Below are 25,734 nucleotides of genomic sequence, written 5' to 3' on the forward strand. Positions count from 1 at the left end.
ATTTCCTGGTAACTCTCTCGCTCTCTCTCTCTAAGTCTTGCCAAACTTAAGAGCTAAACTAAAAGGGGCTATCTGTATAACATTTGAAAGTTTTTTAGATGAAAAACTTGCAAATGTAGTTATAATATGACTACATGGTAGTTTAAACGAATTAACATGTATATAAGTTTCAGGCAATTATTAAAAAGCATGTCCAGCTTATTTGGTAGGACACGAGGCTTGTAAAACTTAGGTCACACGCGCAAAGCACATGATATTTTCTCCTGATCTCCTCGCATTGATTGAGAGTCGCAATCCCCCCCCCCCCCCCCCAACCCCAAAGAAAAAAAATATCAAAAGTCTTTTGGCAAAACAGAGCCATACTTTTGCAGGAACTATAAATGGTAACAACTAGAAAATTTGTTATTTTCTGCTCATATTTTCAATTATATATACTACTGTATTAAGTATATGGGAAGACGATCTTCACCTATGTAGTCCTTATTAGAAAACTAGGCACACCGACTTTAGGCAAACACGATATTAATTATTGGACAAAACTACTTAAAGTTCGGGTATCCAATCTGTGCCTGAAATTTAGCAACCAAATATATTGGAACTTCAATTTACACATGTGAAACAAAAAAAAAATTAATCGTTGAAGCGTTTGAAAAAAAGTGTTAGAAACTAGCGTGGAGCTAAGTAATATTAGAATTACACACATAAAACATCTTGAGAAATACAATACTACATGACCTATATTTCTTTCAAAAAATCCCAATGATGGTGGTAAGTGGTAAATCTACCCCACACACCATCGCTGAAATACGCTGACACTGAAAGTGAGCCTTGTCCTTAAACCCTTACCCATGCTCAATGAAAAAAGGCACTGCCATAGTGCCATGTGGTGTCGTAGTAAAAACAAAAGGTAATATGGGGGCACATGAGTAGATGGAGGGTTTTACTTGTGCTAGATGCAGGTGGAGGGGTGATATTTTGTTTTTCACGGAAAAGATCAAACAAATATTTATAAACTAAAAATAATTTATGAATAAGAATTTTAAATATATGTTCTTATCGAGCTAAAAGCTAAGGCCAGAAAATAAACTACGATAAAAACCCCAAAATCATCTCAAAATTGAAGGTTGAAAATTCAAACTTTAGCTTATAAGCATAATCAGATGCGGAAAAAATTTAAGGTTGCATGTGTTTGGAACTTTGCAATACGAATTTCTATCACTACACTATGGAGGTGTTTGGTTGGGTGTACGCCGTCGAAGATAGGCCCGACTAATACAGGTTTGGTTTGTTTGGTTAGCTGTAGTTCTGTTGTATTCTAGCTGGTTGAATTCACGAGATAGTGCTTGGCCTGGCTCAGCAGAAACAAGGATGAGTTCCGTTTCCGACGAGCCAAGGCCCAAGTAAGAGGAGTTAATGGTATAATTATTAGGTTATTAGTATTATTTAATCAATTTTAGTGTAAGCTAGGCTATATTAAGGATTAATATGGTAAAAATATATATATCTTAAGTATTTGTAAAACTTTGTTTGTATTTTGTTTCACATTGAAACCACTCACGCAACAACTCCAATGCAATCAACCAAACAACATCCTAGTAAATATGGGCTCATTATATCAAGCAACCAAACACCCCACTGTTGTATACTCATATCATGGCTCAACCTATCATGCATGTATGTGGTTAGCCTGGTTACAAACACCATGTCAACCAAACACACCCTATATTGCCCCATAAAACATATCCTATACTTCTTTAAAATTTTGGGTTGACAAAAAATGTGCATTTTTCTTTGTTAAGAAATAAAAAGAAATTAAAATCATAAGTACCAATATAAGGGCTTGTTTGGGGAGCTTTAGATTTTGAGAAGCAGCTGCTTGGTAGTCAGCTTCTGAGAATCTGGAAAAGCTCATAAACCCAGCTTCTCCAGATTCTGGATTCTTAGTTCATTTTCCAAAATCTGTAATTATAGATTCTCAGAAGTTGTGGACCGTTTGGGGCAGCTTCTGGCAGAAGCAGCTTCTGGGAAAAGCTGCAGCTGGGAGAAGCTCCCCCAAACAGGCCCTAAGTTGGTCTTCATAACATCCCGATAAGACACGAGACATGTATCGTCATTGAGCAATTTTACAGTATTTAAATAGGTATCAAGAGATACCAAAATTTACATATAAAAAAATGGTATTTCTTGGTGTCTTCTTAAAGATAGTAAAATTGCTCATCGCCATTAGTTGATCTTGTGGAGTCTAGGAGTAAGCACCCAAGAAGCTAGTGGACATGAGCTAACATGTTCTCCTCGATCGGACGCTATGTTAGTAAGCTCGGAACGACATCCCGTGACAGCCTTCACGACGATGCCCATGGGCCATGGCTTCGGCAATATTGTGCCCATCATGGCATATGAGATCGAGCTCTTTTACAAGGTCGATCGAGAGCACATCATTTCGTCAATAGCACACAACGGTGGAGGGACTTGATCCCCACAATGAGGGGGGTGGTTGAGCTGCTCGTCATTCCTCCATCTTTGCAGCTATAGCGGACGGTGGAACACATGACGGCGACCACCACATATGCATGGTGAACGTACTCTGACACAGCAAAGCACAACCCACGGCGCCACGCCATGCATGCATGATCTGATTCTGATCCCGTGCTGATGCATTGTGCCCGAAAACAGCGAGACCACCCTAAGGCCTCCCATGGATATAGGTGTTGGGTTAGAGGATGGCGTTTGATTAATTTTTCTCCGAAAATCGACGCCCAGCGGAGAGCATTATCCATGTTGGTTTGACAGAGAGGGGAGGGGCATTGCAACTGTTCTTACTTTCCCAGAATCAATTTTCCATTCTGGCCGGCATTCTCATTATTAACATATATGGTTATCTAGTATACTTTAAAAGGTTGTATACACATCCCTCACCACTTAAGAAAAACCTTTCCATGACGGATATATCAAAACTAATATAACTCGTAGGGCTAGAAATGGAAATCCACCCCGGCCTGCCAAGATTTATGTTGTGTTGTCGTGTTTTTATGTTGTGTTGTCGTGTTCAAACTTGAAACAACCTAAGCATTCAGCGAAAATATATATGTTCAAAATGCTGAGAAGATATATATCTACTGGAGTACCATTCTAGAAGAAGACAGGTTGAGGACGAGGCTTGAGATCACATCCGTAAGGAAGGATGAAAGATACACGCGTATTTGGACCAAACCAAACCAAATCAATTTAATTCTGCCCAGCATCATCATGAGAGAATTCAGTCGCTGTGTGCCTACCATGCAATCTCTGTCGGTAGATGTCCCGAGATCCCCACGACACGGGCATAAAGCAACGTCCGTATACAGTAGCCATGACGGTTGAATGATCGATCATTGAACTAGTACTACTACTATATAGCTTGCATGTGTGCCTACGTGCATAGCATACGCACCGATGGATAATATGAGCATTCAAGTCGATCAATCGTCAAATCACCGGGCGGCGCGCACAACCCAGGGAATTACGCATGCCTTTTCTCCATCAACCGGTGGCGCCGATCGAGCAAGGCGCGCCGGCGTCACCGCACGACGGCGACCGTGTCGGCAGACTGCCCGGGACGCCCGGGGCACGGCCACGCACCGGGACTCCGACTCGTCGGCCGGGGTCGCCGTCGCGAGCATGGTCCTCGCGTCAAGGCCACTAGTGCTCCAACATTGGCATTTATGTGACGGGACAGGGACGGGTACGAAAGCCCGGCCCCTCCAGTCCCCGGTGCCGTCGCCGTCGGCGGTACGTGACGACGAGCGAACGATCCAAACTGCGGCTGTGGGGTCGATGGATCTGTGGCGCACGCACGCACAGCGGGACCGCACGTTGCCGTTGGATCGATCAGATGCACAGCACGCACGCAGGCGTACGTGGGCGTGTGGCCCGCCGGCGCAGGGCTCGCGGGGACGAAAGGGACGGGACTGGGAACACGTGTAACTAACATTCTTCTTGTAGCCCCCCATAGGGCGTGGACCGCAGCGGCAGGCAGGAAGGGACGGTGCATGCACGGATCGAACGGGGAGGCCGGCGCGGGCCGGGGGGCGCGCGGGATCGACGGGCGCTTGCTTGGGGGCCGCGTCGCGGAGTGAATGCCGTGACGGGGGCTGGGGGAGCCGTGTGGAGCCCGTGACGGGGAGGGCGGGGCGCGCGCGTACGTACGAACGAACGGCCGCGGCCAAGGAATTTCGCGGCCGACGGGGGGGTCCCGGGCTTGTCGCGCGGCCGGCGAAGTGGCGCACGTAGTGTACTTTAACGCGCCCCGCGCGAGCCGGGGTTTGTCTTTGCCATGCATTATTACCACGTACGCACCGCGGGTCCGAGACGCGACGCGACAAACGGAACTAGAACTGGAACTACTACTAGTAGTGATACCGACTGATGTGTACGTGGCCTGATCATTTGGTACGTACGTGAGTATATACGTGCCTACGTGGTACTCCGGTTCGTGGGTCGCGACATTTCACGGCGCATTCTAAATGTTTGATCAAATCGATCGATCTCATGGGGATTATGATGGCCGTCTCTTCTCGTGGCCTGATGGCCAACAACCGCATGGCGCATGCTTACGGTATGGGCGGGGCACGAATCAAATGTTGGCAGGCTTAGGGTGGGACCGTACATGCGGTGTCACAACTAGAATGCACAATCTTGCAAGATTCTTGCGTGACAAAGATCAGCGAACCATCATTTAAATTGCAGGTGCCATCTTGTATTTTTTTCCCCCTTCCTCCGTGTTGATTCGATCGAACCATTCGAAAACATGAAGCAGTAGCTGCTCGACTTTGACAGCTAGCACAACTGTAGAATACACAGTATGCATCACACATGCACGCATAACGAAAAGAGACACTTGAGCGGGGTTTGCTAATTGATATACGCTGTCTTCGGGGTGAAAATTTTTCAAAAAGTGTACAGCGTTTGCAATGAAAACATAGAACCCTCCGCACAAACAGCTCAACTAGCTTTTTACCGGGGAGCCTGTGATCATTTGTCTTTTTTAGAAAAGTCTCAAACGAAATATAACTTAAAAATAAGTTATGAACAACTTTTATGTACGTATTCTTAACGATCTAAAACTAAGACTAAAAAATAAACTATAATAAAAAATCCTAAAATCAAAGTCCAACTTTTAAGTTGAAAAATCAAATTCTAGCTTATAAGATAAGCAGAGATGAAGAGATAAAGGGTGTTTCTAAAAATCATATCAGCTTTTAATGGAAATACTATAGGAGAGATCAACGCGCTCTGATAAACTCTGATAAACACTGGTTATGCTTATTCAATACTTCTGACGAAGTCATTTGTTTGATGAATACTTCGGATCGCTGGGTTTCTATCTCGTTTTTAGGTGCATACTCAGGCCACGTTCAGCGACCCTAACGAGTTATCTTATTCCGCTCGTTTTCCACGCGTAAGTTTTCTGAAATACTAAACGGTATATTTTTGTGAAAATTTTCTATAGAAAAGTTGTTTTAAAAAACCATATTAATCTATTTTATATTTTTTATAATTAATAAATAATTAATTATATACTAATCTATTACTATGTTTTTGTGCTGGATAACTAACTCACCTTCTCCCTCTTACTGAACAGGGCCTCACTCTATCATAAAATAAACCATCACTTGTATCTTGAGGTAACTTTAGTGTTGAAAGAAAAAGACTACAGTATATAAGGGGATTAAACAGATGATGGAGGGTATAAAAGGTTAATAAAGACATAATTTTCCTAGATCTAAAAATAAAAGCTGAAAAATAAATTACGATAAAAAAACTCTAAAATAACTTTAAATTTAAGTTTTAGAATTTAAAATTTATCTTATAAATATAAGCATGAGCGAAAAACATGAAAACAGAGTATGCAAGAGCAATCAATTTAATGCACGCAGGAACAAATGAAGGATTTCGGGTCACAGATGCAGACTGAAAGGAAATTTTTTCAAGAGCCTGAAGCTCTTGCTAACTTGGCTCTAAAATTATCTTCAACCATTCCTTAGAAATTTCATAAGATTTGAAAAACTTCAATACTTTATTTCGAAGGACAGAATGACATTCTTTTACAAATCTTCTGTTTCAAAAAGGACATGTGTATATGCTCCCTTCGTCATATAAAAAGGATTCCTATAATCACCACGCTATTTTAGTAGAGAGGATAAAAGACAAAAATTTGGAGGAATTCATATATGCGCGTATGGTTGGACAAAAATAACCAAGACCGAGAAACCGAATGGAACTAACCGAAACCAATATTTTCGGTTAGCATTTTTCACTAACATAAAGTAATCTGGTCATAATCCTAGATTAATCGAAATGAGGAAAAATCCCAATAGTTATTGCGGCATATATTGTTTGCTATGATGCATGCTCGATAATTCAACTCATTGTTTATCTAGTTGGATGTGCTAATTTATCTTACTAGTGCACTGTTGTGTCAAAATTGATTGTTCATACATGTTTTCACTGCTAACTAATTAAGCCTGACTACTCTAGCATGCAAGTTTCGTTGATGCGTCAAGTAGCCACACGAGGACAATACTACTCCATGAATGCCTGAATGGAATGGACAGTGGATATAAATCTAAAAGTCACGGCGTGACTTAAGGCACCGTTTAGTTCCAAAAATTTTCACCCTAAAATATCACATCAAATTTTTAGACATCTAAATAGAGTATTAAACATATATAAATTGAAAAACTAATTGCACAGTTATGTGAGAAATCGTGAGACGAATCTTTTGAGTCTAATTAGAACATGATTAGCAATAAGTGCTACAGTAACCCACATGCGCTAATGATGGATTAATTAGGCTCAAAAGATTTGTCTCGCGGTTTCCATGCCAGCTGTGAAATTCGTTTTTTCATTCTTGTCCAAAAACCTTTTCCGATATCCGATCAAACGTCTGATGTGACACGTAAAAATTTTTATTTCACCGAGTAAACACCCTCTTTAACTATCCAAATACAGGATACACGTCCAGCAATCAGATGTGGTACCTCAGGAGTCAGGGTGGAGTTTGGCTGCATTTTCTTTTCTTTTGCCGGGGAGCTTGGCCAACAGTGGCCTCCACTCACCATTTCCTTGTGAATGACATTGACGCATGGCCGTGATTGCATCTGCCGCTGGGTTGTTGTGTTTGACCACTATTGCACTTCTCTTTCCTCCAGAGGATTGATGAGAAGAAGAAGATGGTGCATGTACACTCCATGGTCAGACACTCAGACATGCCGCACTTCAAGCTCAACGTACAAAGTGGTACCATTCATAGGCATAGCCCATAGTGGACCTTAGATCTGGAATCTAGATGCCATGCACCCATGCCCATGAAAATAATGAAGTATGTGTATTTGCATTTTTTTACATTACATAAATATTTTGTTAGAGTAATTTTATCATCTTTGAGAAGGTATCAGGAGGTACCACTGTCTTATATGTAAAATTTGATACCTCCTTATGGATGAAAAAAATGCTTATTTTGTTAACATAAAGATAGAGATTAAACAAATAAGCCCTAGTACATCACCTTAAAGCACATGATCATCCTTTCTAGAGGACAATTAAATGAACCAAAGAAACAAGTGGCTGTTTAGATCCAGAGACTTTTTTAAGTCTTTTGTCGCATCGGATGTTTAGACGTTAATTAAGAGTATTAAATATAAACTGATAACAAAACTAATCGCATAAATAAATGCTATTTTATTAGATAAATTTTTAAGCCTAATTAATCCATGATTAGCAAATATTTACTGTAGCATCACATTCACTAATCATGGACTAATTAGGTTCAATAGATTCATCTCGCGAAATACTCCAGAGTACGAGGTGAGTTTTATTAATAGTCTATATTTAATACTTCTAATTAGTGTCCAAACATTCGATGTGACAGATACTTAAAAAAAGTCCCTGCGGATCCAAACAACCCTAAAGTCCCTAATGCTACCAAACAACATGCGATGACTACATCCATGAGTACCTTTTAACATACACCCTGTTTGATAAACCGGTAATCTTTTTCAGCTACCTTCACAGAAGCGGTACAGTTCCGAGGATTTTTTTTTTCTTTGGCTGTAAATTTTGGTGTGAACTGCACTATTCACTAGGAAAAATAAAGAATTTACACGAAGAAAAATATCCTTCACAATACTAGTGCAGATTATCCAAGTCAATTGACTCTCAAATTGTTTGTTTATTCTAGCACTGCCAATTGCAGGCAATAAAGGAGACTCTGTAGTGCCATAGACGGAGCAAAAGAGTACAGTATGCTTGCTTTTAGGGATCTAAAAAGGACTGTCTCCCGGGGTTGACTATCACACTATCCGCCAGCATCGCGAAAGTAACAGATTAGGTAGTACATAAGCAAAACTACACGTTAAAGAAATAATATTTGATCTTATAAGCTAACTTTTAATCAAAAAAAACTTAAATATAGACAGCTAGTGTTTTTTATTGGATTTTAAAAAATCTTAAGTCACTCGTACCGTGGTAAATTAGAAGGTAGGTTCAAGGTTTTTTTTTTCTTATTTCGAATAGAGATAGCACTCCACGTTCAAGTTTTAAGTTTTAAACCATCAATTCATAAAAACATATAAGCAAAAAAATCGCCTTAAAAGTTTAAGTCAATTAATAAACTTAAGCTAAAACAAACATAGCCCAAGTGAGGTAATAATTATGATAGTCAGCTCTTTGCTTGTGCGGCTTTACTTTGACGGCCTGAATTACATGCATCTGATCTCATAGATATGATCCTCCAATCAGAACCTCCAAGGATGGTCGTGCACTATATACCGCACCCACGCACCGATGCACAAGATTTATTGGGAGTGAGCCAGGCGTGTGCAGATAACACTGTAGTTATGTTTGCAATATTATTTTGGGTATACATCAAAGTGTCCAGGAAACAAACAGGTAGTACTTACGTATTACTGTACTTTGAATAGTAAAATTTACAAAACCGTATGTACTTCAATTATTGCAAAACAACAAATTTAAGATTATGTATAATAAACTATAGATTTAGCATCATTTTTTATAAAACTATAAATTTAAAGCAATTTTACCATCCTTGAGAAGTTACTAGGAGGTACCACTATTTTCTAAATAAAATTTGGTACCTCTTGGTACCTTAGATACTAGCTAGAAGGTACTAAATTTTTATATAGAAAATAATAGTACCTCATGATATCTCCTCGAGGATGGAAAAAATGCTCATAAATTTAAGAGTTTTTTTTCATCCTTAAGGAGGTACCATGAGTTATCACTATTTTTTATATAAAATTTGGTATCTTCTAGTACCTAAGATACTGAGAGATACCAAATTTTACATAGAAAACAGTGGTACCTCTGGGTACCTACTCAAGGATGGTAAAATTGCTCTAAATTTAATGGGTTGTCATAAAACTATGAATTTAGTGGTGAAGCTGCCAAAGAACTTCAGGTTTCGGAGCTCTAATTTTATTTTGTTTAAGTTTTAACAAGTTAGGGATAAAATTGATGTTAAACCTATATTTTTGTAAAAAAAATGGTGTTAAATCTATAGTTTGTGATTTACATCCTTAAATATGTAGTAGTGTGGTAGTTTGACTAAATTCACAGTGTTATGAAATTTGCTCTATTTTTAATGATATTTGGTATAACGGGACGGTTAACATACTAGCAAATCAAATATGTACATGTACTGGAGATATGCACTGAAGAATCGAAAGTGAAAAAGAGGTTTGGCATCACTACTACTCCACTACTTAGCCAATGCGTGTAGTGTGGCCTTTCCGGATAGTGGCACTGAACCGGGTAACATGCATGTTTCTACCAGGGGAGCAATGCATGCTCCAAAGTCTGGCCTGATTTTAATTTGCATTCTATCATGTCTCTGCGGTCAAGTTTGCGTGTTCTGATTATTTCACAAACTGTGCTTAGATATAGATTCTATAAGTTTGGAGGTGATTATGCTATATATATGCTTGACTAAGGCAGATAGCGGTTTAGTTTGTTAAAAATGGATGCTGAACAGACTGCATGCTGCAATTTGGATAGAAACTCAAAATTAGAGCAAGTATAATAAGATCGATGGTGTAAATATGTTTTAGAAATTGCTACAATATATTCATATATCCTATGTTGAAAGCAAATACGAGGAGAGAAGTGTGCTACTAATCTTTAGTTTGCCGTGGCACGGGCTCATGGAATTTTTGTAAGAATATAGTCCATATATTAATAGTATAGGATGTATATATAGCCAACTATTACTACCCCTGTGTCCAAGAAAAATCCCAAGAAAGACTATATCTTTCTTCCATCCACCATCTCACGCATGATAATAGGCACCTTCCCTGAGGGTGGTTCTTTGTCACAAGACAGGGGTGTAGGTAGGGTTTAGGGTAGTGATAACCCATTTAATTAAACATCAAAATCTTAAATCATCAATAGATAGAGAAAGAGGATGTAATATGAGAAATGGTATTAGTAGGTTTCATATGAAAAATTCTTCGATATAATAATATTTTTGTACTATATTTAAGAAATGCAACGATAAAGTTATTTTGAACTGGGCGGATAAAATATAAAACTAAGCATGGAACAAGTAAGCAAAAGTTAGCTTGCTGGGACAGTAAAAAATATACAAACAAAGGTTGCATTATTATGCACCGAATATTGTGAGTGGGATCTATTATGTTGCATGCACCGACCAGTTGCAACTAAAAGCCTAAGCTGATAGAGAAAGATGTGCAATTCACTTTATACACTCAAACACTCTCCCTCACACGAGAAGTCTCAAGCGTGGAATATTGGAGTGGACATACTATATTAAGTTACACCTAAAAGCCAAACCTCTAGCTCCAATACCATGTTAAGTTACATACACCAATCAGTTACACCTAAAAGCATAAGCTAATAGGAAAAGACGGACAATTCACTCTATACACTCCAACGTCAGTGGCAGAGCCAGAAATTATTTAAAACCTGAGCGACGGACAAACATACCTATAATCAAATATATAATCTATACTCTTAATTACTTGAGCAAGAGTGTTTTGTATCATATAATTGCTAATCCTCCTATAGTTTGTCGCCGAAAGCCCGGGCAACCACCCTTGCTGCCCGGGAGGTGGATTCGCCCATATCCAACATGATCATTGTAACGAAGATATCAGACCACTTAAGATCATTCCCAGCGTACCGATATAACGAGTGGTTTCAGCTCGTCACGTCGCAGCTCCACATCACCACGTCGGTCTAACCTGTGTCCTCCCTGAGATTTGTCGTGCCCTCTCCAGGTTCTACGGATCTCAGGTTCTCTCGGGTTTGTGTCAGCTGTGAGCAGTACAGTGCGCGCATCGAGTAATATATCTGCCTTTCGCCAGCAATTCGGAAAGGGACTCAATAATCTTCAGAAAGGGACTCAACAATCGGCGGTGCCTCCTGCCATCAAGTGTTCATAGTTATCTGGTGCCTTCAATAATAGAGTCCAAGCCCATATCTATTTGCTCTCAATTATAGGGTGCAGAACGGATGATCCATGCAATGGTTCCTGCCGTTGTAAGTAATTTCTGAATGCCGCCAATGCCCAAGCATATATGTGCATGAATGGTTCAGTTGCCCTCTCATAATTGTACCCTTGCATGCACCCCACAGGCCTATGTAAAGTATAAACCTAGGCTCCTTCGGATCAGAGGATTGTCGTAGAATATTTTATTGTTTATAAATATTTTAGATTTAAATTTTAATAACAAATCTTTCTAAAAATTATTTTTGAAATTACTTACGATACCCTAATAAAATGACACATAATTATCGTGAATTTGGATGGGTGCTATAGCGATTTTTTATGGCATGGCAAAATCCCTTCATGCCATGGTATTTAACTGGTGTGACAATATTACTTCACCATGCTATTTTTCTAGTGTGGTAAAAAGGTTCATATTTGAAATATATTTTGGTTGAGCAAATTATTAATGTAATTAGATGGTTTAAATAAAATAAAAAAATGAACTTTTGAAGGATTCAAAACATTTGAAATATTTCCCGTGATGTCATTTGGAAATTGGAACAAAGGAATTGGATGACAAAATTCCTATGGATTAGCATGATATGCTCCAATGAGCTTGAGCTCAAACTTTGTGTTTTTGCATGCCAATTCCAGTGAACTCTCTGCACATCATGCAAGGCCCTTTGAAATTCCGTGTTAATTTACAACGCATCCAAAGGCATCAAGTCTAATAGTGTGACGTCGTATTTCTGTCGTTTCTGTATTTTCTTTTAGAATCATCTGCTCACGAGGCCTCAATTAGATGTCGCCATTTATGCTGCAAGGCCTTATTTCTCTCGTACTACCTTACCTCCGTTTCGTATTATAAAACTTTCTAGTTTTATCAAAATTCATCAATTAATAAATATATATAATTATATATATATCTCGATTCATTACCGTTCATATGAGATAAGGCTAGAAAGTCTTCGTCGTGAAACGGATAGAGTAACTTGTAGTAATTGAAAAGGTAACCAGCTAGCGGCTGCAGCTGCATTTTCTGTAAAGAGATTATCAATAATCCTCAACCTGATGGGCATCACTAACCACTTCCTCTTCCTCGACGGCAAGCTCTAACGAATCATCTTTCAAAACTGTCCCGGCCTTCATATACTCTACAAGAATGACGACGCAATATCCACTCGCCCACCCGGAGAACGCGCGCTCCGTGCATATCCGAGAGTGGGGCCCGCGTGGCCCTTCTCACCGGTGGGAACAGAGGCACCGCACATGTGAGGTGCCTGCACCCGAAGTAGCATCGCGTGCACTGTTTGTCCAGCTGACGCCCGCGCGCGCACTGTGCTCTGCTTTCGCTTCGTCGGTTTCAGCGTGCGACGAGAGAGGCAAGACAGCGCTAAACTTGGCAGCAAAATGCAGGCTAGATCCCCAATTTATGGCACGGCCGGGCCTTGATCGAGTGCTGTTACGAGTAGTTTTCGAGCTCCCCCGATAAAGATTAGACAGGTGCATGTTCCATCGGGTTATGAGTTTGAGTCGTCCGTTTGTTCGTTGTCTCTGTCTATATCTATACTGTAGTGGGGCAGTGCTCCATGGTCAGACATCTGAACTGAAATACCGGGAATACGCTGCTGCTAGCTGGACACTTCGATGCACGGGGGTTTGCAAAATCAGCGGAGAAACTGGCAGCAACTGGCGTAGAAGAATAGGGATCCAATTATCCAAAGCAGCAGTATCTTTGTTCTTGGTTCTTTACCCGCCGCGACTTCCCGTGTGTCATCGATTGTTTGATGGAGCTGTCCCCGGGCATATCTTCGAGACGGATATGATCCGTGCTCGTCAGTCTATCTGTCTATGAATCGTGATCCAACTATACATTTGGCACTCTGATAAAATTCCGCGTGTAGTTAATCGTTAATGCGGGACCGAATCAATAATGGCTCCGGTGAAAATTAAATTCCCACAAAGGCACAAACCAATCAAGACATTCGTATCACTCTTCAAAGGTGTTACGGTCAATTTATAAAAGTAAATTCTCAGTTATAATACGCATTTTGTAATTGGATTTAGCAAGGGTTGTCATTGTGGTCACATCATAAGGCCGTAATGAGAACAAACGAGGGTCGCTTATTTTGCTGGTGATGAATAAAAAATTATCTGATTTTTTAGGTATTTAATTGTATAAACAATTACTACAAAATTTAAAATATATTTTAGAAATGAAAGATGATAAACTTTTATATATAATCGGGCATGAGCAAAAAACTGATGAATAATAATAATAATAATAATAATAATAATAATAATAATAATAATAATAATAATAATAATAATATGCAAAAAAAACTTTCATGAGGTCGATCTCTTATTCTAAAACTGTTACGGTGTAATATATTGCAAGTATATACTACAATTATAAATAATTGAATGGTTCAGATTGATTTATCTACTATTCACTTAGATAAATTAGAACATAAAGTTAAAAGGGTAAATTATTATGTATATTTTATGCGTGGGGTCAATTCTATAAATTAGTATTTTTGTTTTACAGGCTGACGAGATGTCGAGAAGTTGGGGATGCGTGAGAAGGCAAAGAATCGTGTCGTTGCCAGAAATGTCTCCGTCTATTGCTATCGTGGATGATTTCATATTTACCTTGAAGCTAAGTTACCATATTACTAAAGGCCCGGTTAGTTCCGAAAACTTTTCCAAAAACATCCCATCGAATCTTTAGACATCTAAATAAAACATTAAATATATATGAATATTAAAACTAATTACATAGTTATAGAAAAATCATAAGACGAATCTTTTGAGTCTAATTAGTATGTGATTAGCCATAAGTGCTATAGTAACCCACATGTGCTAATGACGGATTAATTAGACTCAAAAGATTCATCTCATGGTTTTCAGACGAGTCTGAAAACTTGTTTTGTAATTAGACTACGTTTAATACTTCAAATATGTGACCATACGCGTCGATGCGACTTTTTTTGCAAAATAGTTTTACAAACTGAACATAGCCTAAATCAACTCTTTTGATACTGTGGCAAAATTCAAACGTGCCCTTGTTTATAATATCACTTTATACAATCAGTATATTGCACCTAAAAGTTCTCTTTCTTCATAATGAATATCAACCCAGCCCCATCACACAATGACTAGCACAACCATATATCCATCTTCTTGCTTGAATCTAATTATGGGTCTGTTTGGGAAGGTTTAGATTCTGAGAAGCAGCTGCTTGATAGCCAGCTTCTGAGAATCTGGAAAAGCTTCTAAACCCAGCTTCTCCAGCTTCTGAATTCTTAGATTGTCGGAAGGTGTGCATCGTTTGGAGCAGCTTCTGGCAGAATCAGCTTTTGGAAAAAGCTGTAGCTGAAAGAAACTGCCCCAAATAGACCCTATAACTGTTGGCGTCCAAATTAAATATAACCTGCTACAGTTACAATGGTTTTCGTTAAAAAACTTACTAAAATTCTATAGTCCAAAATAGACATAACATTGAATTTAATAATTATAAAATTTAAACTATTAGATCATTAAGAAAACATTAATTAATACTTTATCCAAGTACGACGTGATATTTACTAATTATGAATTTTAGAATTAGTTAACTAAAAAATTGCTAAATTTAGACCACGATATAAGTATAAAAGTTATATAAATTTGAGACTATTAAGTCATAGAAAGATATAGTCTTTTTTTTATTTAGCTAAAAGGTGCGATCGTCCTCCTTATGTCCCATGTATAACAGTGCAGACAACTGTTATCTATTTGATATACACATATGATTAAGCAAACAAGTTATATAATATGTTGTTTGTTTGTATAATATTTAATATTGTCTTATATTTGTTGCATGCAAACAATACATGAAGTTTCTCTAAAAAAGATTACATGCATCTTGAGAAGCATGTGCGAGAGCAGTAGATGAACGAAAAGACGATGTCTAACTTTTTGCACGTAGAATAATTAATTCTAAGTAGATGTATATATATGATCATTATTTCACTGAAGTGCAATGTCCTCCTGTACCTGCTCCCTACCGTACGTGCCAAGTGCGACAGAATATAACAAAAAGACTACGGGCTTGTTCAGATCGAGAGAATTTTTTTTCTCTTGTCACATCAGATGTTTAGACTTTAATTAGGAGTATTAAATATAAACTGATAACAAAACTAATTGTATAAATAAAGGTTATTTCATTAGACAAATTTTTTAAGCCTAATTAAGGTGTTGTTTGTTTCCATAAGTACTAGGACTAAAAATTAGTCCTAGGACTAAAACATAAGTCTCTTTTAGTCCTACCATGTTTGTTTGAAGGGACTAAAAGGAACAAAAATCTCGTTAAATGACCTACTTAATAGTACACAGCACACACACATAGCTATAGGCCTAGAGTAGTAGAGTAGGTATACTATAGGCCTTTAGTCCCTTTTAGCACCTCCCCTAGGGACTTATGGATCTAGATAATTTTAGTCTCTTTTAGTCCCTCCTGTTTGGTATCTTAGGGGCTAAAAGGGACTAAAGTTGAGTGACTTATGGATTAACCCCTCTAAACAAACATCCCTTAAATCATGATTAGCAAATATTTACTGTAGCATCACATTCGCTAGTCATAGACTAATTAGGCTTAATAGATTCGTCTCGCGAAATAGTCCAAAGTATGAGTTGGGTTTTATTAATAATCTATATTTAATATTTTTAATTAGTGTCTAAACATTTAATGTGACATGGATTTAAAAAACATGAGAGAAACAAACACCCTCTAAATAAGAACCTACGTCCAATTTCCAGTTTATATTTGCCCATTACAACGGACGGAGCTGTTTTACTAGTAGAAAATAGAAACGAAGTATAACTAATTGGTTTTTGTCAACTCGAAATTAAACATACTGAGACTCCAACATGAAAACCAATTTGGTACTTACTGCTCCCTCCAGTCTGGTTTATTTGACGTTTTGGACAGGTATTTTAGCTTGTTTTCTTCGTAATTTGTTTGTCCTAAACGTCAATTAATTCTGTATAGAAGGAGTAATTATTATGTGGTTTGAAATGATGCCATCTGCACATGCAAATTTTGTTCTAGCACAATTTAGATTTGTAGCATTTGATATAAGATACTCTGGTTTTGTGTGTTTTTTACTATACGACATTTTAATTTCGGTGGTTATTTTCTAAAAGACAATCCAACCTTTGTTTTAATGTATTTCTTTACAATGGAGAGATAAGATTCTGCAAAGACGATTCTACCGGTGGACCATCTTGCAAGATTTAAATAGGAGCAAAATTTGATTGAATTTAAACATTTTTGTAAAATTCAAAACTTTTCCCAATTTACAAAATCAAAATATTTTACAAAAATTGCATAAATTCAGCCAATATTGGTTCAAATATTTTTGTTTGATTTTTTATTTTTACAAAAAAAATCAGCTAAAAGTTGTTCAAATCTACATCGATCATATAAGACGTCCCAAGGGTAAAGTGGTCTCCAGATATACTAAAATTATGGTTAGAGCCGTTTGGCAAACGAATACAACACTAGAATGTCCTACGGTTAAAATCAGTATACTCTAGTAGAAATTAAACTGCACAAAACTAGAGTGTTCTAAAACAAGTTTTGCCTTAAATTAATCAACCTGTGATTACAGTGTTCGAGTATGAACTTTCTAAAAACATGGGACATTTAAGGAAAAACTTAGCTTTTATGAGCAAGTAAAAATTTGGTAGTATCAATAATTTAAGGAGGAAGGTCGGAGTGTCCCGTGCCCGTATTACGGAAGATGGGACGTCGAGCAGCACGACAACTCTCTATAGTGCCCTTGCCATCTGCGCTGCACGCACTTCCTCAGCCGTTAATTTCTGGAGAAACAGTGGATCAGCCGACATCCATACTTAGATCATATACGATAGAGTATATATACTCAGTTATTATCTATTTAACATATATAACATATATAGACATCTAAATAGACAAGTTGTATAATAGATTATCTATATATATATTTTTTATATTTATATATGTTGCATGTTATCATGTATGAAGTTTTTGTCAAAAAGTTCAATTACATGCAGTTTGAGAACATATGTCTAAGTCTTTTTGAGTTTGTAATGTTACATGAGAGTGTTGTCCCCGGTCTGGAAAATTCATGGGCGCCCTGCTAATGCAATATATATATATATATATATATATGTCCTTGACCCTGTGTTGTCTTTATATGCATGGCATTCTCAGTTACACACTCTTTTGTTTTTAGAGGGAAAAAAAAGCATTCTGTTGCTTCGTGTTTCGAAGAGATAAACGTAAGGGGCAATGCAAGGAGGGCACCATTTGCTCCTCGTTGGGCAAAGGGTTACTCGCTCGCCGGGAAGCGTTGCTACTGCCGGCCTTTTCGCGGGCACGTACGCCATGCAAGCAACTCCCCCCCACGCGCCATGTCGGGCGCTTGCTGCCGGCGCGTGTGCGCATCGGCGGAGGTTAGTTCGAGGCGCTCTCTCTCTCTCTCTCTCTCTCTCTCTCTCTGCGTTGTCCCGGCGGTCGTCGCTTGCGCGCTTCTAGTATTGAGCAAGCTGCCTATATGCGTGTGTGCTTCCCTGGACTCCCCACGGCCGGTCACCTACGCCAATTCTCTCTCGGTCCACGATGTGCAGATCCCGATGTTATGTGCCAAGTGGTGCTGAATGAATCCAATAGAAAAAACTAGTAGCAACTCCTGTTACTGCCGGAGGAAGCAAGAACAGAAGATTCGGTCGATCGCGTTTGCGATTTGCTTTAGGCAATATCATCTTAGGGTTGTTTGGTTAGTTAGGATTTAATTTCCAAGGGGAATATATCCTGGGGTGGATTGGGTGAACCCCTCCTATGTCACCCAATCTATGTGAGGTTTAAATTCTCAACTTTTCCATAATCCCTTTCATAAAAATATCCGTTTGTTTTGTCAGTGATTATAGAAAGTAGCAGGTTGGAATTTTACATATTATTCTACAAGATGACCAGGATTTTTTCCACGTCACCGATGGAGAGGACTAATTCCTCGGCCAAGACAATAGAAAAATCCTGGGATGAGCCGGGCTAGAACCCCAACTAGCCTTAACCGAACACCGATTTTTCTGTGGACCGGGATTTATTCCAGGGGGGATCCACGGGGTTATGACCCAATCCCACCCAATCCCCCTCTAACCGAACAAGGCCTTAAGGGGACGTGTAACTCCTTTCATACCTGCCACATATTATTAAAATTTGTAAATATATGAAAATATAAATTGTAATTAAATATGTTTAGTAATAAATGCACTCTTAACAAAATAAATGATATTCATGTAAGTTTGTATTGAATGAGACAAATGATAAAACATGTGACAAAAAGTTAACAACATCATCTATTAAAATACAGAAAGAATATTTAAATATTTAAATAAATCTGGTGAGATGTATTAATGTGATATATCACTCCATGTTCAAATTACAGCTCCATAACTAGTTAGAAACACCATTGCTTATAAACTAATACATCACATATGGATCTATATTAGGAATACATTAATTATTTTAAAAACTGCAACTACTTCGTTGACATTAGCTAAATAGTGCACGTAAAAACTCCAGAAGTGGATGATCAACTCTGCGTTCGTTTATCTAGATTATTCCCATATTAGTTATCGGCTTTTGTGAGTAGCTTCCCCGACCGTCAAATAAGATATTTTTTTGAAATGTTTCTATACATAAGTTTATCATCTCAGACTTCTAAAGTAGATTTTTAACTTTATAGTAATCAATGTCATCGTTTATATTATTAAACAACTATTAAAAAATCAGATAACCTTTTATTTTTGATTAGTAGAAAAACATATAAAAAATGTATTGTTGTCTACATGGCAAGTTCGCTCATGTGATGTATTGAAACAAGGAATGATTACATGGAAACCATATGATTTATGATTAATTATTTAAAAAAACATTGTAAAGATGTAGCGCTCATAACACGCACACAGTGATTTTGACAATTGCACGCACTACCATATTAACATGTCCAAAGGCTAGACTGACTTATCTTTAGATGGATGAAGTCACCACATATGACATGTTGTCAATGGGTTCATCTACCACTGAAAGAATAATTTATTATAAATATGAGCAAAATTACATACGTAAAGAACTACTCCTTCTTGTTCCAAAATTCCTGTCGTTTTAGAAAATGGTGTTGTCTAACTTTGAAAACTTTGACTATTAATAGTTCTTAAATATTTAGTTTAACAACACTATGATAATAGGTATATATGAGTCATAAAGATTACATTAATAAAAGTAAATATTTACTGTTTGTATATTTTATTAGAAAATCACAGTAAAGATAGATTTAAAAGACTGTGTGATTGCACAAAACAACATGAATTATTAAACTGGAGGAAGAAAATAAATAAGATGAATCATGTACATTTCATGAGATTTTATCTTTATATGTATTGAGGTTCCATATATTATATTATAAAATTCCATACATTGCATGCATTCTGTTCATAGATGAAGATAAAATATTGTCCTATTTTTTCATAGCTATTTAATGGTATACATAATATAATTAACTAAAGTTAAAAATTAACTCTAGAAATATAAGACGATCAACTTTTATTAAATTAACTTTTTAAAATCGGATTGTTTAGTAGTTTGGAAAGCGTGCACGCAGAAAATGAAAAATAATATGTTCGTAAAGAACATAGTCATTGTGCTATATATCGTGATTCCATGAGGCACCAACGCTTACACTGAAAATATTGCTGGTGCCTACCAATAATCTTAAAATCAGTGCTTTGATTGTAGTGGACATGTATTTTTTTAAATGGTTTGATTATTATGAACATAATTTATATGCTTATTTTTTTTCCTTATAACATGCTTGATTTGAAGAAGCAGGAATACCACAATAATAGTATTGTAGCAAAGTGCAGTATGTAGACATGCAACTTGCATGTTTTACTCTCTTAATTTTATCCACTCTCACGTTTTACATCGATCTTCTCCATCTTTGTGTATTCTGTGCAACAAAAGGGGAGGTTATGCTTGCTCTAAAGTCATCATTAAATCAGTAGCATCAATACAGAGTGGAGTAGCATCAATACCGAGCAGGGCCATCTGACAACCAGTAAATGTACTGTCCACCGGGCCAACCCCATTTTCTTGACCTCTATATAATCTCACGCATCCACGTTTCTTTCGCTCACTCAAACAAAGCCCCATACCGCCTATAGCACTGGCAGGTTAGTCACAAGGAGTAACAAGGCTTCGTGAGAGACCGAAATCCAGTAAGCACAAATTGCACCAATTAACGCACACTCGCTGCAGCCGTGCCATGCCGGAAGCACCGACCGCCAAGCCAGCACCGGCCTGCGGCTACGCCCCCGGGGCGCACGCCGAGGCCCTCGAGTTCATCGAGCATGTCACGGCGAACGCCGGGCAGGTGCAGCGGCGCGTGCTCGGCGAGATCCTGGCGCAGAACGCGCCAGCGGAGTACCTGCGCCGGCACGGAATCCCCGCCTGCCCCGACGCTGTCGACGCGTTCCGCCGCCTCGTTCCGCTCGTCACGTATGAGGGCCTCCAGCCAGACATCCTCCGCATCGCCAACGGCGACACGTCGCCTATCCTCTCCGGCAAGCCCATCTCCGAATTCCTCACGAGGTATACCACAGTATATAACGACATAACGTGATATGTAGCTGCTGCGTGCAAAACCTAGGCAGACATTTTCATGCAATGGGGGTTTCATCATGTGAACCAGCTCCGGTACGTCGGGAGGGGAGAGGAAGCTCATGCCGACCATCGCCGACGAGATGAATAGGCGGTCGTTGCTGTACAGCCTGCTCATGCCGGTGATGAGCCAGTCGGTGCCCGGGCTCGACAAAGGCAAGGCGATGTACCTGCTCTTCGTGAAGGCGGAGTCGCGCACACCGGGCGGACTCGCCGCGCGGCCGGTGCTAACAAGCTACTACCGGAGCCGGCAGTTCCTCGACCGTCCGCGCGACCCCTACACCGCTTACACGAGCCCCGACGAGGCCATCCTGTGCGTGGACTCCTACCAGAGCATGTACGCGCAGCTGCTCTGCGGCCTCGTGCACCGCGCCGACGTGCTGCGCGTGGGCGCCGTGTTCGCCTCCGGCTTCCTCCGCGCCATCCATTTCCTCGAGAAGCACTGGGCGCGCCTCTGCCACGACATCCGCACCGGCGAGCTCGACCCGGAGATCACCGACCGCGCGGTGCGCGACGCCGTCGGGAGGGTTCTCCGCGCCGACCCGGCTCTCGCCGACGCGATCGAGGAAGAGTGCGCTAGGGCGTCGTGGGAGGGCATCATCCGGCGTCTGTGGCCACGCACCAAGTACATCGACGTAATCGTGACCGGCACCATGTCGCAGTACATCCCGACGCTTGAGTTCTACGGCGGCGGCCTGCCGCTGACGTGCACCATGTACGCCTCTTCGGAGTGCTACTTCGGCCTCAACCTGAACCCCATGTGCAAGCCCAGGGACGTCGCCTACACGCTCATCCCCACCATGTGCTACTACGAGTTCCTCCCCGTCAATTGCAGCAACTCCAATGCCGAGCCGAGCCACCGCGACCTCGTCGACCTAGTCGACGTAAAGGTCGGACACGAGTATGAGCTCGTGGTCACCACGTATTCCGGTAAATCTGCCTGACCCCTTCGACACGCATGACCAGTGGCCGCGCGATCTGATCGATGATCTATATTCGTACGTATTATGCAGTATGTATATATATATTAACGGAAGTTTTTGTGATCGTGACAGGGCTGTATCGGTATCGCGTGGGCGACGTGCTGAGGGTGGCTGGGTTCAAGAACAAGGCCCCGATGTTCAGCTTCGTGCGGCGGCAGAACGTGGCGCTGAGCGTCGACTCGGACAAGACGGACGAGACGGAGCTGCACGCGGCGGTGAGCGGCTCGGTGCAGCACCTGGCGCCGTTCGGCGCGTCTCTGGTGGAGTACACCAGCTACGCGGACGCGGCCGCCATCCCGGGCCACTACGTGCTGTTCTGGGAGCTGCGCGCCGGCAGCACGGCGGTGCCCGCGTCCGTGTTCGAGGAGTGCTGCCTGTCCGTGGAGGAGGCCCTGAACAGCGTCTACCGGCAGGGGCGCGCGTGCGACAGGTCCATCGGGCCGCTCGAGATACGCGTCGTGGCGGAGGGCACCTTCGACAAGCTCATGGACTACGCGCTCAGCCGGGGCGCGTCCATCAACCAGTACAAGGCGCCGCGGTGCGTGCGCCCCGGCCCGGTCGTCGAGCTGCTCGACGCGAGGGTGCAGGGCAAGTACTTCAGCCCCAAGTGCCCCAAGTGGAGCCCCGGGAACAAGCAATGGAACAAGAGCAAGGATCTGGTCAGCAACGGAGACGTCTGAGCTAGCTGATGAAAAGATGATGATCTGATCGTTCGAGTGTGTGTTTGAGCTGGAAATTAATGGTACATGCATATGGTCATTGGTCCATCGATGTGTTTCGTTAGGGATATTTGAAATATCTGATGCTGCGAAAGTATCGAATTAATAGTTATGAAATGATGACTTATAATTATATAGGGTACCCTATATGATCATCTTCTTTACTCTTTCTTTTCTGTTTTTTTTCCTTCTTATATCTTTGGGTGTTCTGTAACGCAGTAGTACGATATGTTAATTAATTACTAGCCGTATGGAAAAAACCTTTTCTACTCAAAGATGTCTCCCAAATTTATGCATAATGCATGCACTGCAGAGAATTACTTGTCAAAATTATTTGACTACTACTGCTGATATACCCCCATCAAATATATTACAATCTTCCTTTATAATATAAGTTATCTCATGTGATTTGGATAGTTGACATTAACTTTTTCAGTAGTTGTTCACGCACATGAAGACTCTGGTGTACGCACTAGCACTGCCATATTGTTTGTTTCCGGGAAACATGGCTATCGAAATGGCATGGGTTAGTACAGATAAGTTTCCTATTTTAATCAGTCTCATACTGTAGCCTTAGTTTTTACGCACTTTAGAGTCAACAATCCATCTTTTGAGAGTAGCAATGTGGCATGACAATTTTGAGTTAGAAATTTATGGAGATTCTTGCAGAGCTATACAAGCAAGCAAAAAAAATTATATAGTTCGTTTTGTCGTGATACACCCATTATTACGCTCTAGTTTTTTCTAAAATATTTTTAGGAAATAGAAATACTTGTCAAGAATATATGACTGTAAAAAATATATAAATGACTTCATAGTTCATTAATTACTTATATTCACTCCGTCCGAGAATAATATTTTTTTCACTCATCACACATACTCGTATAGAAGAAAAAGACTAAAATACTCTTTACTTTTATAAACTCTAATACAGTTGTTCTCTATTTCACAAATTCCATTACAAGTGTACTCTATATTTTTTACAAACTCTAATGTAATATTTGTTTAAAGATTAACTTATTTTCGAACAAACAATAGACAATAAAGATGTTATAATTCAGAACATCTTAATTAAGTTTTTATGGTTTACCATACACTAATTAATGCCTTGTTCGGTTTAGTTGGAATTTATTACCCAAGAGGAATGTATCGTGAGGGGGACAGGGTGAACGCCTCCTATGTCATCTAATCCGGTTTGGTTGGGATTTATTACCCAAGAGGAATGTATCGTGAGGGGGATAGGGTGAACGCCTCCTATGTCATCTAATCCCTGTGGGGTTTGAATCCCCAACTTTCCCATAATTCTTTCCATAAAAACATCCGTTCGTTTTAGCAAGAATTTACAGAAAGAAGTATGTTCGGATTTTACACATTATCACACAAGATGATGGGATTTTTCCACACCACCGATGGAGAGCATTAATTTCTTGGCCAAGACAATTGAAAAATCCTGGGATGGGCCGAGCTAAACCCCGACTGGGCTTAATCGAACGGTGATTTTTCCGTGGACCAAAATTTATTCCGCGGAGAAGAAATCCACGGGGATTGTGGCCTAATCCCAGACAATCCCCTTTCAACCGAATAAGACGTAAAAGAGTGTGCCGGGGATACGTATTAATTGCACCAGTGAACAGGCAAGGACATCGCAAAAAACTACAGACGGGCGCGGTGTTTGTGCATTTGGGTCATGGCGTCATCATTCAGAGATTTTATAAGAACTTTTGGCAGAATTATATAATAAGCATGAAGTAATAATCAATTAACTTTGTAATATATTGTGCCATTGTTAACAACTAAGCCTACACATATGTTATAAATACATTGATACGTAGTAACAAAATGATTCGTGTGCACACGATGAAAATACGGACATGGAGAATAGCCTATTGTGTTTTATTTAAAGAGCAATTTTACCCACCTGATAAGGTAACAGAGTTATCACTGTTTGTATATAAAATTTATTATCTCTTAGTATCTTAGATATTAGAAAATACTAAATTTTACGTGGTGCATCATGGTACTTTATCAAGGATGAAAAAAATGATCTTATCCGCTTATATTAAAACAAGGGTTCAAGTAAGTAATAACTTGCGATGATTAATTAATTCCAAAACAAAAGATTAAATAGAGAGTTTGTTATGCCTGGTAAAAATCTATATTTATAACTCCAAATTAGGAATTATTAAATTTTATGATAAAGTGTTTAAGGTTCTCTTCTAAATAAAGTATTTAGGAGTTTTTACAGGCTGTTTGGTTCAATGTCATTCTCAGCCTTACCTGGCATTGCCAAAAAAAAATTATCAATTGATTGGATTGTAGCCACAAATTTGGCAATATATACCTTTTTTTTTGGCTTTGTTATTCTGGCACTAGGCTAGCCTAAAAATTTTGGTAGCAATCAAAACAATTAACCATATCACTACTCTCTCCATTTCATATTGTAAGATTTTCTGATCATGTCTATATTAGCATCCTATGAATCTAGATATATCGTGTAACTTATGAGGAGTAAAAATTTTGGCTTACCAAATTTTGCTATCATCAAAAAAAATTGGAAAGTCTAACAAACAATGGTAGAGGACCAAATAAACCTTTAAGATCTATCAAATAGATCAAGATTTGTTAGGTTGTCCATGTTTAGATAAGATTGTCAAGAGTGTCTTTTACTTTTTATACCTCTTCATTAATAGCCACTATATCTTTTATGACGACTAGGAAGGCTTCTCTGTTGTGCGGCTGTGCGGGCTTTGGTTGCTGGTTGTCATTTTGTTTGCTAATACCGAC

General features: G+C 39.6%; 1 protein-coding gene across 1 annotated transcript; it reads left to right on the forward strand.

The window, feature by feature from the left end:
* The first annotated feature begins 20,707 nt into the window (after positions 1-20,707).
* LOC102701216 (probable indole-3-acetic acid-amido synthetase GH3.1) lies at positions 20,708-23,085 on the forward strand. Its single transcript, XM_040526571.1, has 3 exons — positions 20,708-21,179; positions 21,280-22,178; positions 22,304-23,085. The coding sequence occupies exons 1-3, from the start codon at positions 20,854-20,856 to the stop codon at positions 22,909-22,911; spliced, it is 1,833 nt and encodes a 610-aa protein (XP_040382505.1). The 5' UTR covers positions 20,708-20,853; the 3' UTR covers positions 22,912-23,085.
* Positions 23,086-25,734: the final 2,649 nt, after the last annotated feature.

This window comes from Oryza brachyantha, chromosome 1 (assembly GCF_000231095.2).
Source record: "Oryza brachyantha chromosome 1, ObraRS2, whole genome shotgun sequence".
NCBI lineage: Eukaryota > Viridiplantae > Streptophyta > Magnoliopsida > Poales > Poaceae > Oryza > Oryza brachyantha.

Excerpts from the sequence above, each read along its gene's own strand:
- LOC102701216 (XM_040526571.1), top strand. The coding sequence starts at position 20,854 with ATGCCGGAAGCACCGACCGCCAAGCCAGCACCGGCCTGCGGCTACGCC. Across the intron at positions 21,180-21,279 it reads ATCTCCGAATTCCTCACGAG|CTCCGGTACGTCGGGAGGGG; the intron begins GTATACCACAGT and ends CATGTGAACCAG. Across the intron at positions 22,179-22,303 it reads CGTGGTCACCACGTATTCCG|GGCTGTATCGGTATCGCGTG; the intron begins GTAAATCTGCCT and ends TGATCGTGACAG.